The sequence below is a fragment of the Thunnus albacares genome, chromosome 6, assembly GCF_914725855.1.
Source record: "Thunnus albacares chromosome 6, fThuAlb1.1, whole genome shotgun sequence".
NCBI lineage: Eukaryota > Metazoa > Chordata > Actinopteri > Scombriformes > Scombridae > Thunnus > Thunnus albacares.
In genome coordinates this window covers 4,057,734-4,077,697 of record NC_058111.1, presented here as the reverse complement: position 1 = coordinate 4,077,697, position 19,964 = coordinate 4,057,734, and the positions used below count along the sequence as shown (strand labels likewise).

At 39.7% G+C, this 19,964-nt stretch overlaps 1 protein-coding gene across 2 annotated transcripts in view; it reads left to right on the top strand.

The window, feature by feature from the left end:
- Window positions 1-19,964, top strand: part of si:cabz01090165.1 (uncharacterized protein LOC100333421 homolog) — a 131,328-nt gene that overhangs the window by 72,336 nt on the left and 39,028 nt on the right. For both annotated transcript variants that reach the window (XM_044355350.1, XM_044355349.1), the window contains 4 exons: window positions 865-1,031; window positions 8,590-8,830; window positions 12,085-12,297; window positions 12,974-13,284. In XM_044355350.1, the coding sequence (XP_044211285.1) occupies window positions 865-1,031; window positions 8,590-8,830; window positions 12,085-12,297; window positions 12,974-13,284 (932 nt within the window). The remainder of the gene's footprint in view (window positions 1-864; window positions 1,032-8,589; window positions 8,831-12,084; window positions 12,298-12,973; window positions 13,285-19,964) is intronic.

The following is a 19,964-nucleotide window of genomic DNA, read 5'->3' as shown; positions in this document are numbered from 1 at the left end:
AGACAATCTTGAATTTCTGGCCAGTTATTCTGCCAACAGAGCTCTCTGAACTTCTATTCCCGACTCTTAGTTTCTTTTGCCAGTAAGAAAGGAGACTCTTTTTGTTCAGTAAGCAATAAAGCCCAGATTACTGTAATGAGAAATGAGTTATTGTGACATTCAACAGTGTCCTGATTGTGCGAATTATGAGAGCAATTACAGCAATGACAACAACATTTTGGCAGATCAACAGGCGGCTCTTATCTCTCTCCGTCCTTTTGCTCTCTCTTTCTCTCTCTCTCTCTCTTTGTGTTTTTGCTCATTGTAATGTGTGCTGACTTGTGGCATTTGAACGGTGTACTGATTATGAGAATTGTATGGTGGCAATTAGAGAAAACAACAACCTTTGAATGTACAGCATTAACCGGAGTAATTGATCTCCATTTCTTTCTCTGTTGGTCCCAGTCATCCTTTCTTTCTCCTCCCTTTTCCTTTCCCACCTTTATCTCTCCATCCAAACCTGAATCTATTGTTTCCTCTCGTTAAATTTTTTTTTCCACCACATGGATGCATTAACCCCTCATGAACCATCCATCCCCTCTTCTATTTTCTTCACCTCCTTCCCCTTTCACCCCCTTAGATAAAACAACTTTTAAGCACAGATGCTTTTTTGGCACAGCGGCTTTTTTAGCCTAACTTTGGAGCGTTATTTAGCCTTCCCGACAAGCTAGCATGACATGGTTGGTATCAATGGATGCCTTAGTCATCTAGTTTCATATGATACCAGTATCTTCATTAACTGAGCCTGTTACAGCCTCTGAAAGACAGTAATGTCTCTGAGGGTTAACCATTTACTATGCTCACTATCTCTGTCTCTCCATGTAGGACTTCCTGGAAACGTTGGAGGACTTGGATCTGAGCTACAATAACCTGGTGGACATCCCCTGGGAGACCATCGCCCTGCTGGTCAGCGTCAACACCCTCAGTCTCGACCACAACCTCATAGAGAGCGTCCCCGAGGGAATCTTCTCCAATCTACATAAACTGGCCAGGTCAGGATCACATGATTACAGTGTGCAGCATCAGCTGCCAGCACAGGTTTCATGAAAAGGGAGAAACCAGTTAAGCATAAACTTTGGCTTAACTGGAAATCCTAAGAGATGTGTTTGCAGTTTGTTTTTGTTTTTCAGTGCACTGCCCACAAATGTTACAGAACACCTTTGGTACATTCTGGTCTTTTGGTAGAAATTATGTAATCATAATGTTGTTGCATCAAGTTCGGTCCCTATGTTGGAGTGAACATTCAATACAGATATGTCAAGGTACAACAGATAACATCGAAGCTCTCAAAATGTCTACTTTGAAGGAACAAAGAGAAATAGCCTTGTGTAGAGCTTCATGGATCTTTTAGTGCATTGTTTTGTTCTTATGGCACATTTACTGCACTATGCATTCTCAACCACTTTCACCAATCCCCAGTAGGAAACTTTTCCATCAAACAAGCTCTGATAAACTCACTGTACACTGCTTACCCAGCACCAAACAGCAGACAAAGTTAGAGACTAGCTGGAGAAGAGAGTAGAACATATAGCAACTTAAGAGCCAGATATCTTTTCTCAAGAGCTGGTGGAGACCAAATTAGGGCTAGAATGAGAGCGAATATCATATTACATACCTCAAATTGACACAAACATGACTCTAACCAGGTGATAATGTTGATCTGTGTCTTCTGGATGTGTAAATATGCAACTGTTTGCTAACATACATAAGACCAGGAGCAGCTGTGCATCTGTCAGCTTGTTCAGATGTTTTTTTTTTCTGACCTCTGGTGGCCAGTGGATCAATGCAGTTTTAAATTGAGGTTAAAATATTAAAATTACTTATCTTTTTTGCTGACAATGAATACATAATAAGATAGCACTTAACATCAGCCCTGTTCAATTGCACCGACACATGTTCATCAAGGTATTTTGAAAGTATTCTCAGCTAGTTGTTGAGAAAAATGTGCTTGAGAAAGACACCAAAGCCCCAAAAGGATATGTGATGAAATAACAACCAGTTACACACTTATATCAAACATGAGTATGATTATTATTTGAAGAATATATAAAATCCTGCAACTGAATCTGCACATGAACTCAGACAAAAAAGACTCATCAAAAGTCTTTGGTGCTTCTGTTTTGTGGGAGTACATTACTTTAAAGAGAAACGTTGTTTTGACTGAAGCATCTGAATTCAAATAAATTATTTAATAAATTCTTTTTTACTATATCAGTCCGCCTGATGAACTGATTTACATTTAATTGATTTAATAATCAATTAGACATTAAACTAAAGCTTTAGGCGGGATGCAGCTGAACTGAAATCAGAGTAAATCCCTTCTCACCAGGCCTGGCTTGAAGGGAAGTTGAGCTTTGGCAGCTCATTTTTACTTTGCAGGCAAATTCCTGTTCAGCAGTAGCTACACACTCACACAGCTGGGAGATGCCCAGTATGACCAGGTCTGTACTGCAGCTCCACTGGAGCAACTGGGGACTCAGCATCTTGGCCGGGGGCCACGTCAATAGTGGATGATGGTAAATGTTACAGCCCTCGCTGACTTCTAAACAGAATGGCAATTTGAAACAGTGACCTCAGACTGCTCCTCCACAGAGCAGATCTTTGCTCTGCTCGTCTGTTCAAAGATCTACTCGCTGTACGTCTGTGAGTGTTTACACACACATTCAGACGCAAAAGACGGATAAATCTGAAGTTATTATTATTGGCTCAGACTCCTCAAACACACACATGAACCCTGGGATCACTATCCTCCTGTATCACTTCAAACTGCAGAACATATTAGTTTTGATAGCAAACTGAAAGTAGATCATCACATTACATTGGTTGTACAGCATTGTGTTTAGGAATTAATATATCTTTTTCTAAAATGAAACTGTTCTTACTAAAGGTCTAAAATAAAAATTCAGAATCAGTTCAGTGCATCTTCCTGTGAATAATTGACTTCTCACCAAACCATGGAAATGAAAGTTCCTTTATGGCTTCCTTGCTTGCTACCAACACAATTTATGACTGATATTAAGATTTGAGGTCCTGACTTCTCAGGCCTACGTTTACATTAGTTCCCTCTGTTAATGGTAAAAAGACTGCATTTATATAGCACCTTTCTAGTCTTCCAACCACTCCAAGTGCTTTTACACTACATGCCACATTCACCTGTTCACACACACACTCACACACTGATGTCACAGGCTTCGGGAGCAATTGGGGGTTCAGTATTGTTGTGGATATTTTGAGCGATGGTCAGCACCTCAGTGGAGAAAAGCAGACATGAGCCTTTGATGTCTTAAAGCTGAAAATATTTACTGAAGCACTTGATCAAGGAGAAACTGAAATAGCGAACATCGAAGTCTTCTGCAACTCGGATGCTGTCTCTTTCTATTCTTCCCACTGAAGGTCTGACTCTTAGTCTTTAACCTCAACAGATCAGCCTACAATATGAAAAATTAGTCTAATTGGTTCATTAGTTTCTAAACAAGGAGCTGCATTTTACCCGTGTCAGTTCAGGTCACGTTGCATGGAACTTCAGGTCACCGTCAACACATTCTGGTTTGACTGTCTGATTGCGTCAACAGAGTCCACGCATCCACCTATCTGTGTTGTTTAGGAATGCCCTCTCCAACCTTGGTAACCATGGCAATGCTGATTTACCCTTTATTAGAGAGGTTTCTGCTTCCCCCAAAACAGACAGAGAGGGTTCTGAAGTCTCAAGGAGAGGAGAGAATGTCTCCTTCCTGCTTAAGAATTACAGTGTGACCTCAAGGCCCAGGCTTGACCCAGTGTAACCCAATTTGTAACCCCTAAAGATGGAAAAATAGTGACACTTTGACATGCAGAGTGGAGGAGCTAGGGATTAAACCACCAATCTTCTAATTAGTGGACGCTCTACCTCTGAGCCACAGCTGCCCTCTGTCTGTACTAAATCATATTTAAAAACTCAGGATGACCCTGGCTTTGCAATAATGGCCACAAAACTTTAGAATGACCTCTCCGAGGAGATCAGCCTCGCAACTTAACTAACTTTTGAGTCCATACTTTTAATTTCCATACTTACAGTATAAGTCATGTGATAGCAAACTTCACCATCTCCATTACATACTCCATCGGCCAAGAAAGGCCACAAGATGAGGCACCACCAGGTGCAAACAACAATGGACGAAAATGGACTAAAATGGACTAAAATGTGAAACCTAAAACAGTGCACCACGTTATTTACATTCTGTTTAGGAATGCTACATAGCAACCACTGTTTAACCTTTGACACATCCTTAATTAATGAAGGAAACCTGTTTTTTTCTTTACTAATTTTGTATTATATTTTTATTGTTTTCAATGGTGTCTGACCTGTAAAGCGCTTGATTAATAATTTAAAGATTATTCTCAGTATACAGGATGTGGCTGCATGTGTGCACTGAATAGTTTTACTCTGCTTGCACAAAATAATGTTTGAACCCCATTAACAGTAATCAATTTCAATTTACGTCCCAATGAACAACAGTCATTGATGTGTAAGAAGAAAAAACCTTACCATGGCTCGAGATAAATTCATGCATTTATTAAAAAGGCTGTAATGGGTTATTTTTGCCCTGGAGACACAGAACTTTACAGACCAGCTTTTGTAACTCTGTGCACAGGTGAGCACTCACTTACACACTGACACTTACACACACACATACACACACACACACACACACTCATAAATTAATACACCACAAGGCTGCTGCCCATGAAATAAAATAATTAAAATTTGCAAAGTGCAGCATGCTCGCTTGCTCTCAACAGCTATTAACTTCTTGTTAAGTCATCGTTGTTGTCGAATATTTCTGGAGGGACTTTGGGGGGGAAAATAGACTTCCCTGTGTTAGCTGTTGACGACAGCAAATGCTTGAATCCACTACATTATTACCAGTCATCGGGTCCAATGTTTTGGTGAGAAAAATTGCTGTTCAATTCCCAGAGATGGTGCAGAGGCTGTAAGAAAACACCCTGTAATATTTGTCCACCGTTGGATCCCATCATCAGTCTTATTTTCTGATGAAGTGTGATTTCCATCTAGTTCTGCTTTAATTAGATATTTTCCACACGTTGGTCAGAATGCCTTTGGGAAGGGCCAAGAACATCTACCATTCAACGGTTTGTTTTGAGTGTAGGAGGAGAGCAAAAGTGTGCAATCAGCATAAAACAAACTTAGTTAAAGGCAGCTCCCTGTTCACAACACATTGCTTCTTCCTCAAAAGACTTTACTTTTTTTATGAAGAATTTCTTGGTCTTTGAGAGACTGGCTTCAAAATCTGACATTTAAAGTTGTAGTAATTCATTTCTTGGCCCCTGTGTGGCAGAAGAACAGATTCAGCATCTCTTGGTTAAGTAAGTAAGTAAGTAAGTAAGTAAAGTTTATTTATATAACACCTTTCACAAACACCAGTCACAAAGTGCTTTACAGTCAAAGAAATAAAATCAAATGCATCAAAATGAATAAAAGCAAAGACACCAGATTGAAATATACAGGGAGAGAGCAAATAAAATAGACAAATTCAGAGATAAAATAGCACAAACTATCCAAATGCCTGTCTGAACAGATGGGTTTTTAGCTGCTTTTTAAAAGAGTCAACAGTTTCCAAGGCCCTTAAGCTAGTTGGAAGACTGCCGACTGGAAAGCATGGTCACCCCGGGTCTAAAAATGTGTACGAGGTACACTTAGAAAGCCCTGGATGGAGGATCTAAGAGCTCAGCTGGTGGTGTAGGGGCGGAGAAGGTCCGTAATGTACTGTGGAGCTTGGCCATGTAGGGCTCTATAAGTGAGCACCAAAATTTTAAAATGAATTCTAAAATTTATTGGAAGCCAGTGCAGTGAGGTTAAAATAGGTGTAATATGTGACCATCTGTTGGATCGTGTTAAAAGCCTAGCAGCAGCATTTTGGACAGTTTGTAAGCAGTGTATGGAAGAATTATTAAGACAGGTAAAAAGAGACTTACAATAGTCCAATCGTGATGAAATAAAGGCATGTACTCTGTTACGGTGCTAGCAAACAGCTGCGTTTTTATCCAGCAGATACAAAGGAGTATAATAATCCCATTGGAGTTGTTTCCACCTCATGAATCTAAGTCCAATATTCACTCTCCTTTTAGCTCTGGTTTGGTCTCCACCAACTCCTGAGAAAATGATCTGGCTCATAGCTGTTAGATGTTCCACTTTTTTAGTATCTAGCTTCATCTGTCTGCTGCTTGTTGCTGGGCAGGTGGTGTACAATGGGTTTTTTTTCATAGTTTATTTGCTGAAAACGGCCTTGTGCTGATGCTAGAAAAGGGCCTGATGAGAGCTAAATGTATTGTAAAACCAAAACTATGAAGTAAAAGGGCTAAAACACTCTGTAGAGCTGCAGAGTTGGTAATAATTTGTCACTTTCAGGAACCAATTTTCACATTGGAGTCAGTCATTGTGAATATAAATAAATATAATATTTATTACTTTGAAACTGATGTTTGTGATTAACCACCACATCCAGGGATCATGTTTACCAAGTTGAGCTGAGGATCAAATTTTCTGCTGTGACTCTTCTGCCCTCAATCAAAATTACTTTGTAATTTCATTTTGGTTAATCAACCTTTTGATACTCTGCAACTGGTTTTCCCATCATGGTGAATAATCAACAGGAAATTCAGCCAAAATGGATGAAAAAGAGCCACCACTTGAACCCTCTGTCTTAAAAACATATTATTTGTTGTGAGCAATAAAATACTTCTCCAGTACACTCATCATTTCATATGGAGTGAGCCAATCATCTTGAACAGGTTTCTCACCCATGTTTGCATGCTTTTAACCAAAAAAATGACTTAAGTACCAGCATATGAATAAAGCTGTGGAAGGGGAAAAGCCCCCTCTGCTTTTCAAAGAAGTCCTGTTAGTGTGGCTTTGACAAAAAAAAAGTGTAATTGAAAGTAAAGAATAGATTGAATTAATCTACTTTTGTGTGATTGAATGTCACCATCACTACCTCGGTGGCAGCAAGAAAGAGTTAGAGAGCAAGAGAAAGAGAAAGAAAGACTGAGGGATTTTTCTTAACAGGAACTTTTCAGACCTTTTCATTTTAAAAAGTGAAACTTGTGGAAACACTTATCAGATTTATACACTTCCTGTAGACATTTATGATTCTTTCAGCTCCAATCTGATAAGAAAATGTGAGAACAGGGTTACAATTTACAGCTACCCCCCTCTCACTTCCTTCATTAACATTGCCCTTTCTCCCTTTTCCTCCACTCCTTTATCTCACCTTTAGACATGGCTGCCCACCTCTGATTCAGACTAATCAATCAACTACCCAACCAACACCTGACCCCCCCCCCCCCCCCCCCCCCCCGCTCCCCCCTCATCTCCTCTCACCTCCCTCTCTATCCACACAGGACTTTACCACTAACACAATAATGAATTGATTCACTGACTGACTGTTTTATTGACTGATTAATTATTTTCTCTCCTACTTTCCCCCCACGTTTCCACCTTTTCTCTTCTCTCTGGAGAAGTCACTGACCTTAGAGTCAATGTTTTAGATTGGTGAAAACAGCTCAGGGTAGTGCTGGATTTAATAATGCATGTAAGAGAATTCATAGACACAAAACATTTACTTCCTTTTTTTGTAGAACATGATATTCAGGCAGATTTGGAATTATTAAACACATCATCCAGCTAATTCGCTGCCTCCTGTCCCTCCCCGTCTCTGTTTCTGGGTTGGATTTACACCAACTGATCCAGGCTCTAGTCAGGATTTTAATAATATAGAGGTCCTGAGTCCTAATGTGCCCACAGCACAACATGAGCCCATTATACATATTTGACTGTCACTGCATCTATTTAGTCATTTGACTAATGTTTTTATTATTCTTTGAAAATGTTATCTCCCAACATGATGATTTAAAAGCAGTTTCAAAGCTTTTATACTGCCAAGAATTTAATTGTGGTGAAGAAATACTAATGCTAATCTGCCAATTTTGTTTTAATTTCATGAATGAATTCATTTATTTTTTGACTAAGACAGTCAAAGTTGAGTGTCAAAAATATCAGAATGTTTTACTGGCTTTGGTTCATATATCCAGTCCCATTTTAGCTCCAGTTCTACTTGATATAAAACCTGAAATGATTATGCTGTTAGTCTGAAGTCAAAATCTTTTAATGGAATCTTTTAGTGGAGGTTTTAAAATTATTCATGTTGGCATTTAACTTATAAAATTAATGCAGTCTGGCAAAACTTGAAAAGAAAAGAAATGAAAAGAAGTTTTTATTCCATCTTTGGTTTGTAGTTCTTTAATACTAAGTTTCTTTTGTTGCTTAAAATTGTTTAAAACATAACCTATTAAATACATTCAAAACAGATTCAAAAGGATTCTGATGTGATACCCTGTTCCCTTCTTATTTTTTTAAACAATTATTGGTGATTCATGCCATTCCTCACTATTCAACCAACTGATATCTGCCCTTTCTTATCCACTACATGTATTAAAATGAGATGCAGGTTATAGACTGATCCCTCCTCGCTGTGTTTTTGTCTCCATCACCAGACTGGACATGACGTCCAACAAGCTGAAGAAGATTCCTCCGGACCCGTTGTTCCTGCGGATTCCAGTGTACGCTAAGATGAAGGGCTCTCCTCTGACGGCGCTGGTGTTGAGTTTTGGTGGGAACCCTCTCCACTGTAACTGCGAGCTGGTCTGGCTCCGCAGACTGACCAGGGAGGACGACTTGGAGACCTGCGCTTCACCTAGAGACTTGGCTGGCAAATACTTCTGGACCATTAGAGAGGTTTGTTGCTGCAGAACTACTTTGATGCTGCAATCACGGTATTATCATGTCATTATAGGGTGCTTTCAAAACCAATGAATTACTTCAATGATGACATTAACAGCTCTACAAAAACATAAATAAGCTAATGCACAAGGTGCCCCAGTAAGACAATATTGCATGACACTGAGCAGTGATGTTCCCTCATCAAGTCTATTAAATTTTTATATCTGAACATCTGACTGATCAATACATTATGGCATTTATATGTTACTGAAGGCCCCTTTACACTGTGTGAACAGTGAGAAAAACGTGATGAATATTTTACTGGTGATATATTTTAAGTAGTTTCTTCTTTTAACATATTAGAAATAAGATAAAATTAAATTAAATAAAATACATTTTTAAAAAAAATCTTTTGACATCAGTCCAAAACGAGCCTTGAGGCAAAAGACTCAGAAATTTATGACCAAATTGTCACAATGTGACTGCTGCTACGACCCACGTCTATCCAACCAGCCAATCAGAACACGACAGGAAATGACGCAGAATACACTGGCCAGTGTGACATTTCATGAGGGCAGTTTTTTCTTAATAAAGTTTAGGGTGAAAACACACTTGTTCTCCTTAATATGTCCATGACACACAAAAACCAAAATGATGGCACTGAAGTGAAAAATGCTCGTGACTTTGCTGCATTTTAACATCAAAGCTGCAGATGGATGACGAGCTGATGTGATGACTTGTATCTGCTTTCTTACTTTTTTCTATTTACATTGTAGTGCTACGACATGCATTCAACGCTCAATCTGACAGCCTCAGTCTGACACAGATTGTGACCAGGATTTTATTAAAAACGTCTCACACAATGTGATATGTGATAAACTGACAGGATCGTTGTTGTCACACAGCCCAAAGGTGCCTTTAGAGAGAAAAATCATTCAGTTTTGACGTATTTTGGCTGATAAAAAACTGGTTTAACCACCATTTCTTTTGACCGCCTTTTGACCGTCACCTATTTAAAGCTAAAGGTATTGTTTCTATGGTTACTTGGGGGCCTAGTTAGGCTGAGGACTGATTTAGAAGGCTGTTAAACTGTTGACCATCACTACCGTTAACCAATCCAATTGTCTTCATGGTCATAGTGTCATGGTGAAGTTCATAGGAAGTAGTTACAGAATATGAAAGATTACAGTCCATGCTGCAGAAAACACAAGCATGGGATTAAATAAAGCCGGAGGCAAAAATAACACAGACGTTGTCCTGTGTTTGACCCTTACTCATGTGCAGATAGGTTTATTTTATTCATTGGTTTATTTAACAGGGACAGTTCGCATTAATAAATAATACAATGGGATTTTTTTTTTTTTGCATCAGAAATCCCCGGAGATAAACCGGTTACAAAGGCAACCTAGAGTACTACACAAAAATTGAAATAATAACACAGAAATAAGACACAAGCATGCAGAGCAATAAAAAAGTTGATGTCAATAAAGACAGCATTATGTAGCATGAATGGATTACAATTTAACAAAAATTCTGATCCAAATATCATGTGTCCCATTTTAGCAGCAGTGTGGCTATTCTGTTGTTATTTATTGTTATGTTGATGATCCATTACTGCCCCATTATAAAAGCCAATAGCCCTGTAAGACATTATAGAGCAGCTCAAGAGAGCACAAAGCAAAACCTCTGCAGATGTGTTATTGCTGCATACTGCAGTCAGACGGTGTGGGACTAACGGTTTGAGGAACCTCTGAGAGATCTTCATCTAAACACCTGCTGGGATGCCTTAAGAAGGGAACAGCGCTATGCTGGTGCTCGGAGAGATAACAACTGAACTAAGTGATGTGGCTCAAGGAGTTACCTTAAAGGGGATGATGTATATAGAGCTCTGTCTTACCTGGAGCTTTTTCGGGAGCCGACCCCTATGTGCTATTTGAGAGCTACAATAAGCGAAAGAGCACTATGAGATAAAGACGGGATTAATTGGTATCATCTTAGAGAGGATGATGTAGAGACCTTTGCCTCACCTTGAGTAATAGCGCGTACCTCCTTTGGAAAGGTGCTGTAGGATCACTATAAGAAGATTAACCTTGTAAAGAGGTCGGTCCAGAGACCTCTGTGTCACTGCAGTGTCTGGGCATATTAATACTTGGGAGAGTTAATAGCCTCTTTCCCACTGCAAGGACAAGTGAGGCTTCACTACATCCATCAGAGGTCAGACATTAGCCATCAGCCACCAGGGGGAATTCCTGCTTTGAAATCGATGAAAGCTGCCACCACCGCTTATTGCTTATTCTTGTCCGACAGACAAGTCAAATATCGAAGAGGCTAAATTCTCATGAAATGGGAAGAAAAATCGACATCGGTTGAAAATTTGAGGGTTATCAAGAAAAAAAAACAGATATTTTATTCATCTATAAGAAGACCCAATGAGTTATTCATACTCTTCCCCTCCAACGCCCAACTTTTTATTCTCGTACTTTCAGACTTCCACACACTCACACCGGGGAGCAGCTCAGTTCAATCACAGCCTTTTTACTCTCAGTTTCACAGGAGCAATTGAGGGTTAGAATGTAATACAAGTCTGAAAGGCACTTGTGGTTTATTTGAAGCTACAGCCCAGTGGTCATCAGGTCAGCAATCATCTCTGCTAGTAACAAGACCCAAGAAGGACCCAGAAAAAGGTTTCGGAGACGCGCTGAGTGGTAGGAATGATGAGTATGCCCTGCTAAGCCTTGGATGCCCTGCTTGGCCTTGCAGTAATACTCCACTAGGGTTTTGACCGGCTTTAGACAGGCTTAGGTGCCCATGGGTGGGTTTTAAATAATGCAAGGGCTGGAAAAACTCTGAGATCACTTAATCTTCTTGTGCAAACAACTGAACTTCATCTTAAACTCTACTGTTAGAAAAATACACTGCTGGAAGCCAATCAGAAGCCATTTGAAGAGGAAAATGTAGTTTTGCAAGAGGAGAGAAAGTGCAAACATGGATGTTTTTTTGTCTCTTTTGAAGTGACATGTTTTCTCTAAACCTCTTGAGTATTTTATCTCATTTGTGCCATTTGCTCTTGTTTTTTTTTTCTTGGTGTCTTATCTTTTTCGTAAACTGAAAACTCAGCAGGTCTTTAACAAATCAGCACATCCTTTGATAGAGGGCACTTATGATTTATTAGCCCGTTGTTTTTACTGCATCTATTAATAATGGAGTTTTTGGAGTGTTACATAACAATCACAGTCACAGTAACTTACATTTTTTTGGTGCCTTGACAGGAGGAGTTTGTCTGCGAACCGCCGATGATAACCCGTCACACCTCCAAGATGTTTGTGATGGAGGGTCAGGAGGTCAGCCTGCGCTGTAAGTCCATCGGAGATCCTGAACCTTCGACACACTGGGTCAGCCCTGATGGAAAGCTGATCGGCAACACGACCAGAACCATTTGCTACGAGAACGGCTCGCTGGACATCCTCAAGGCCTCCGTCAAGGTAGAGAAGGGGTTTAAATATTCAAAGAAGATAGTTGATTTATTTTAAAACTCCTGGTCACATTTTCAGGCACTAACTTTTCATTGTACAGATTAAAAGCACTTAATCTACTGTGTGCTGTTTATAAAGCAAATTAAACCTCAATTTATTGATAGAGCGCTTTTAAAAACAACTAACCTACACTGTTGGAGTAAAGTATACAGCTTAATGTGGTTTTAGTGACTTTATTTCCATCTTTGGCTGTTTTAATTGTTCTAAAGACAATATTGAAGACAAGTATGCATAAAATAATCACATAAGAATATATTTAACAATCTTTGGACACCTGAATGACTTCATGATTGATGTAGAAGTTATTAGAGTAAAACATCAAGAACAGCAAATATCATTACTGCCTGCTTTTGGCAGCAAAATTGGTATAACAGCTGGTTATCTGCTGGCTGAAGCTCCATTTGTTTTATTAAGATACAAGAATAAATGTTTGTTCAACTGTTATTTAACTCCTAACTTTTGTGTGATGCATATTTTGGTAAATAAAAGGAAGTCTTTAATGCTTTAGTAATTCTACACAGATCATTCCATTGTGTATTAACCATGTAAAACTCTTCATTATAACTGGTTTCATAGTGAAAAGCAAGAATAAAAGTCTTCTTTCTTCTCTTCCAATGACTTCTAGGATTCTGGAAAGTTTACGTGCATAGCGTCTAACGCAGCTGGTGAGGCCACAGCTCCTGTTGAGTTAGTTGTCAACCCTTCACCACATTTTGACCCCAAACTGGACCCCGACCCGGGGCCGTCAGACATCCCCACGTCCATCAAGTCCAACATCAGCGGGGGCCAGGCCCGGTCCGACCAGCAGAGGGTCAGCGTGTCGGATCTAACGTCCAGCTCTGCTACCATCAGATGGCCCCCACAGAACCACATACCAGGGGTCCGCATGTACCAGATCCAGTACAACAGCTCCACCGACGATATACTCATATATAGGTAAGAGACACAAACTTTCTTCTAAACCTTTAAAACAGAGGAGTTTTACAGATAATAAACCTGAATATAAGAGAACAGATGCTCCACAGTAATCAAACAGATTGAACGGTCCTGACATGTGCAATACACAGAATCCAGCACAGGATCATACGTAAACTTTTTTAGAAAGATGGACCTGCATGAGATGCTCAGTGTTACCTTTCTGTTCTGCCTTTGCTCTAAACGTTATTAGAATATTAGAATTAGAAAAGTTGATAGCTCTTCTTATGTCCCAGAAACTAATAAACATTACCTACTGAAGGCTGGTTCCTCTGAGAAGACCACTCAGAACAAAGGTGGTTTGTGAATGATGAATATTTTTGACAGTTGTATAGATGCATAATTGTGATAATAAATTATCATAGGATTGTAAAAGGCATTGTTGTTCCTTTTACCATTAACTCAGTAACACCCTGCTGTCTAATTGCATTACATTTGCTGCCTGGTGGCATGTGACGCTCATGGCTACTTTAATAAATTGACATTATTTTTTATTTACACTCCGTAATCCTAAGAATATCACCATAGATTATGAAATGTGTGCAGATCCAAGAAATGAAAAGTCTTTCAGGAGGACTAGTATATTCTGACTGAGGTATATAACTTTGCTTGTGTTCAAGTTGAGTCTAATCAGGTGTGGTAGGGTCCTGTTGTTACGACATCATCATCATCATCATCAGAGAGAAAAATGTTTTTTCAGGCAGATGGAGATTGATGGAGATGAACTGTGAGACAAAATGACAAGTATTGCTGCTCTTTGCACCACAGCTGCTCATTTATTGGTGGTGCATCATGCTGCTGACAGGGTCGCTGTTCTTTCTGTGTTTGGGTCCACACATAGTTCTCTAACCAACCCACTCTAACTATCCTCGGGTCTATTTTGTCCAATCACATCGTCCACAGGTGCCTTTCGGTTCGGTCTTGAAAACTGATTTAAATATGTTGTGTCGGGGTTCATCAAGAACACAGTAGAAAGAATGCAGCTAATAGAGTTCTCAGGTGACAGCAGAGGATGTATTTTATGTTAAATATGGCAGCCATATTGAAGGTTACAGTGGCTGTGAGCAGTTTGATTGTGTTTCTAAGACCCTGTTTACACTTGGTTTTAAAAATGCATCTCAGGCGAATCAGATCATAAGTGTAAACGACCGCCAAGACGCACTATGATCCGATCACTCAAACCACTTACCGAGGCGGTCTGGGACGCATTTGACCACATATATTTTGTAGTGTAAACACTAATGATGCGTCCCCGACAAGGACGTAACAGGAAAATACATCATTAATGCAGGACATGGTGGTTGTTATGGTGACAGGGTGCCAATGCCAAATGCCAACTGTTGGAATAGCCCGTACATGTTTATTAGTTCTTGAAACATTTTTGTTTTCTTAGCCAGCCTGTGCAAAACAAATGATGTCAGCTGATCACCTTGGAGACGCATGATAGACTGAATGGTGTCACTTGTGTTTGGCTCATCAAAACACTTTTAAAATCAAGTGTAAACAGCCTCTAAATGTATCACATGGTCTTATTTTGTTTGGTAATTCGAGTGGTTGATGAAATGTGTTTGTGAGAGTCTGTCTATCTGTCCTTTGGGCCTGTCTGTTGTGTTTATGTATTCATAGGTTTGTGCATTTGTACTTGCCAGGTGAAAAAAAACATGATTCTTACACGATTCAAGAAAATAGAGGATGTGAGTGTTTGTGTGTGTGTGTGTGAGAGAGAGTGTGATTTCTGTTCCTGCCTCTGTCTGTCTTTGTTCAAAACACATATCATCCCTGTGTGGGTAGTTATCACCAAGGTCTTCCTCATATAGGAGGCTGTTTCAAGGTTGTTGTTTTTTTTATGTGAACAGCTCAGTAAGCAACAAAGGGTGAGTAAAATGGAGGGAGAAAAAAAAAAACAGCAATTTGGCTTCAGGCAACAAATATCAGATCAGGTATCAGGTCGATACTTTCGCTCCCAGCGGTTTTGAAAAAACATGGCAATTATGTAATTATTGTCATTATAAATATAGAGCTTAATCAATTTGCTTTTCGAAGTAAAAATCCATCGTAAAAACTCTAAATTCTTAGTGATTCTTGGCGCTGCAAAGAGCTGCAGAGGGTGACGGGGAGAGTCAACTCTAAAACAAACAACCATTAATGAAAACCCTTAAACCTCACTGCAGTGGCTGGATTCATGCTCTCGCTCAGGAATAAAAAAGAGCATGCAAGATACCGAGGTGTCTGCAATAGAAAACAAAGTGGGAAGTAAAAGGTGTAATAGAAATAGCACAGAAATAATGAGCGAATAAACACAATGAAGCAAAACAGAACATATAAGTCAGAAAAATGTCCAAAGGGGAAACACTTAAAGCAGCAACCAGTCGTTGAGTTTGTGCAGAATCTGGTAAATTGTGCAGTAAAAAACAACTATAAGCAGATATCTTACATATCACATTTTACATAAGCACATTTACTGTGTTCCCATGCTCCTGATCCATCTCCAAACCCGCATCCTCCTGCGCAGCTAAACTCGATGATTTGATTTGCACATCCTAATCACCAGATGTGGATTTCAGAGCATGTTTAAGGCTGTGGCTGCCAAGTGGCCGCATATGGACCTTCTATCATCCCACGATACCCGGTGACCACTGGACGGTCCCATCAGCCACTTAGCCAGCTCTGTAACCTAGCAACGACATTCAGAATGCATAATTGAGTGTTATTACGGAGCATTTGGAGGGCTGACAGATGACAGTTTGAAATGTGTCCACGGCCTCGATTCTCATTTTAACCAAAAAAAAAAAAAAAAAACCAAAGGCACTTGAGTGATCGCTTTCTAGCCTTCCATCGGAGGGAACGCTCGGTCGAGTGCGGGGCGTCCAAATGGATCGTTTCAGATTCAAGCGTTGGGGGTGACCTCGTTTTCCCACGACTGGCAGGGTGTCGCACTCACAGCAGAAGCAGGCAGCCTGGTGTCGGCAGGTTAAGCTAGTTGCCATCCCTCAACTTCAGCGCAGAGGGGAGGTCATTTGTTTTTTTATCTCGTCACATCATATACACCATAAACAATACATCATCGCTATCAGGGCGACACGGGAAGCAAACCGCTGTTTCCTGTGTTGAAGTCCAGTATTTTATTGACCTAATTATCCACCTCGACCTCCTCCAAAGTCATACTTCTTCCTCTTTTGCTCCATCTTTACCTTTAAAGAAAAGCCTGCAAAAGCACAATTTCTGGGAGTTCAATTTAAATATAATCCAATATTATACAAGTGGCTAATGAAAAGGAGCTATACACCATGTAACATGATAAAAAAAATAGCTTTAGGTTTGAAAGATAAGTTTGGTGATATTCTATACATTTGTCATGGTCAATAAATCTCATGAAAATACGAACAATGAATTGATCTTTTATATTGTCTGTTTATGTAAATCCTGATCTTATTGCTCTGTGCATTAGAGCTTCATTATTGTCCAAAAACTATTAGTGAAACCATCTAACAGTGACCCTTTGAAATTCCATTTTCAGACAAACAAAAGACTGTAAGGGTACTAAATTGAAATAAAAAAGAGTAGATTAGTTAAGATGTTTTGTTTAAATTGTGTCTGTAACTACACTATGCTAACAGAAAGAGAGCTACACAGTTCTTATTTTGTTTTCCGTGTAGTTTTCATAGTATCTATTTACAGCAGCCACCGCTGAGCTCCTCTCTTCTCTTAACATTCACTCTGCTGCCCGAAGGCGCTGAGATGCAGGAATCTCGTGTTTGAAAGGTCGACAATTTGATTCCCTCGCTCTGCTGAGAAAATCAGAATACTGGAAGTGAAACTAAAATCACCTCCTCGTCCTTTCATACCAGCTGTTGTTGTTCCCCCGTGTGAGCTCGGCATTTACACCCTACAGTCGCTCCGGTGGAGCCGCCGGCGATGAGGATGTATTGTGTATCATGAGATGTGATGAAGAGGAGCTCTCCCTGCTCATCAGACTCATCTGTTACTGCAGCAGCTACAAGAAAACTCTTTCAAATACAATAAAATTGAAAACACGTGATTTAGGCTCCAGTATCTCCCCTCAAACCACCAAATGCTGGTTAAATATAACTTTGATGGAAAAAAAAACACATTGGGAGCACGAAATATTAATATTTGGATGCCTTGATAACATGTAAGGCTGGGCTGGGATCATTATCACCATATATCACAACATGGAAGATCAAAGTGATAGTCAATGCAATAAATCATGTTCTACTGTTATTCAACACACAAAACTCTTCAAACATCCAAAACAAACATTAATAACTTCATTTTATTCGTTTTTGATTGTTATAATTTTTGATGAAGGTCTTCTTTTTCACTTTTGGCCTTGAAGGAGCGTCAAACCCTTCTGTTATCAGGAGTCGTTTGTATTTTAAGGCTGCACTTCTCCTACAGTGTCTTGGTTCAGTCAGTTTTGAAATCACAATTTGCTTGGAGTCAACTATAAATTGTCATTTGAATTATGTTGTGAATTGTTTTTATTTGAGTCATATTTAGTTTGAGTTGTATGTTAAAAATACAGAATGCAGTATTTACATTTATTTACATTTATAGCATTTACAGTCAAATGTACACATCAGGATAAACCTGGAAATGGTAATTATTCAGTGTTTATATGGAGAATACACTGTGGATGCCTGGTTTCCGGGTTAGACGGAAATGCTTTTATTTTGAAGGTTTCAAGGAAATTATCTGGCCTGTTGTTGTCGCTAGTTTTTTTAGAGAGGATAAAGGTTCAAGATGTCGGTTGCGAGCTCCGTTGTTTTCCCCGTTTTGTAAGCTGCAGCATGTTAGAGGATGATAAATATGTTCTGGTTATTGAAAAGAAGTTTCCACTACACAACAAACTACAGCCCAACCTGTAACCAGGAGTCTCTGCCTGTACAGGAACTTAGTCTTTGCCTGCTGTTGTTCGCTCTCCTGCTTGTGAGTTTCATTATAAACAGGCAGTTCAGCAGCTTTTTCACTGTGGCTTTTTTTCTGACCTCCCTTCTAATCCATGACAAGTAGAAATACCCGTTTTAGCTCACAGTGGCAGTACTTATACTTTTGACTTTAAGTGCAAAACATTTTATAACACAAGTGAAGCTCTCCGGGCTGAGTTATTGGCCTCTTCACTGTACGCTGTAATATAAGAGACTCGTGACGCCCACTCTGGCCCTCACTGCCCCGCCTGTACAGTCTGGTTCCAGGCTTTACAGAGACTCTGCCAGTCAGAGAAGCTACTGCAGCGAGCTGTTCATCATCATCACATACCGAGGCACTTACTGCACACCGCAACACTTCACGTCCGTTGTTTGTAAATTGCTGCCAAAGCCTCACGTAGTTCTTTTTCATCTCAGGTTTCTTTACAGACTCTGTGAAATGTTTACTTATATGATATGATGTAATTCCCAAAATATGATGTTGCAGCAGGACGTAATGGAATGAGGAATCAGCATAAGCAGCATTTGCCATTTTGTGTGCTGAAAATTAATGGTGCATCCAACACAAGCTGTAAACTAATGGGGTATTAGTTTAGATGAAAAGGCAGTCTGATTTAAAAAGGAAGGCGAAAATGTTAAAGTGTCTGTTTTCTAGGAGGCTTAAAGCTATAATATGTAATTATTCCACATTAAAATGTCTAAAAACAACTAGACCTATGTTATATATGTTGTTGAGTTGTGTACTTACATTATCCCAAATGTTTCTAACAGTTTTCAAACCCAGAGAAATCTGTAATTTAATCAAAGTAACGGACCGTTTCATTTGGTCGCCTGTCGATGACGTCATACCTCCTCTACCAAAGAGTAAACACGCACCAGATGCATACGGCGGCGCTGTGTTTGTCCGCTACAATGGCGTCTACCAAAGAGTAACTTACACACATACAAGATAATACATCGGCGTTGTGGTTGTTCCACACAAACTGTTATAAATGGACTTTTATTCAGTTTTAAGCCACATTTTCATGATAAATTGAGGTGGTTTTTAACTTTATCTTTTAGCTGGAAGAAGGATTTTAGTCGTTGGACGTCTGGATCTTAAGTTATCAGAGAAATAAACTGGGCAAACGTTAGCAGCAGCTCGGCTAACAGCCCCTCCAGGAAGTCTGGTGGTCGCCAAACATCGTCATAGAAATATAGATTTTTAGGTGAAACAGCTTTAATTAGTATTTCAATGATTTTAATCTGCGTGTACGTTTGTTTTTGGAGAGGAGGAGACCTCTGCGGATAATTCGGCTCCTGGTAGAAACCTGCCAAACATCTGGATCTAAAGTTATAAGAAGAATAAACAGAGCAAACATTAGCAGCAGCTCAGCTAACAGCCCGTCCTGAACGTCCAGTGCTCGCTGAACATCGTCGGGGAAACACTGATTTTTTTTAGGTGAAACTGCTTTATTCAGTGTTTTTACCTGTAATCACCAGGTCTGTTTGTTACACACTGGAGTAATCCTATCCCGGTGGAGCTGGTTATTTAACAATGAAGACAACAACTCCCATGATCCCTTGCTACTTCACACCGTCATCACACTCCGTCTTTTGTTATTGTTTTGATTGAGACCCCTAGCAGCTGGAATTACATATTGTGCGTTTAAGTGTACATTCGTCGTTAAAGGTGCGCTCCCTGATTCCTGA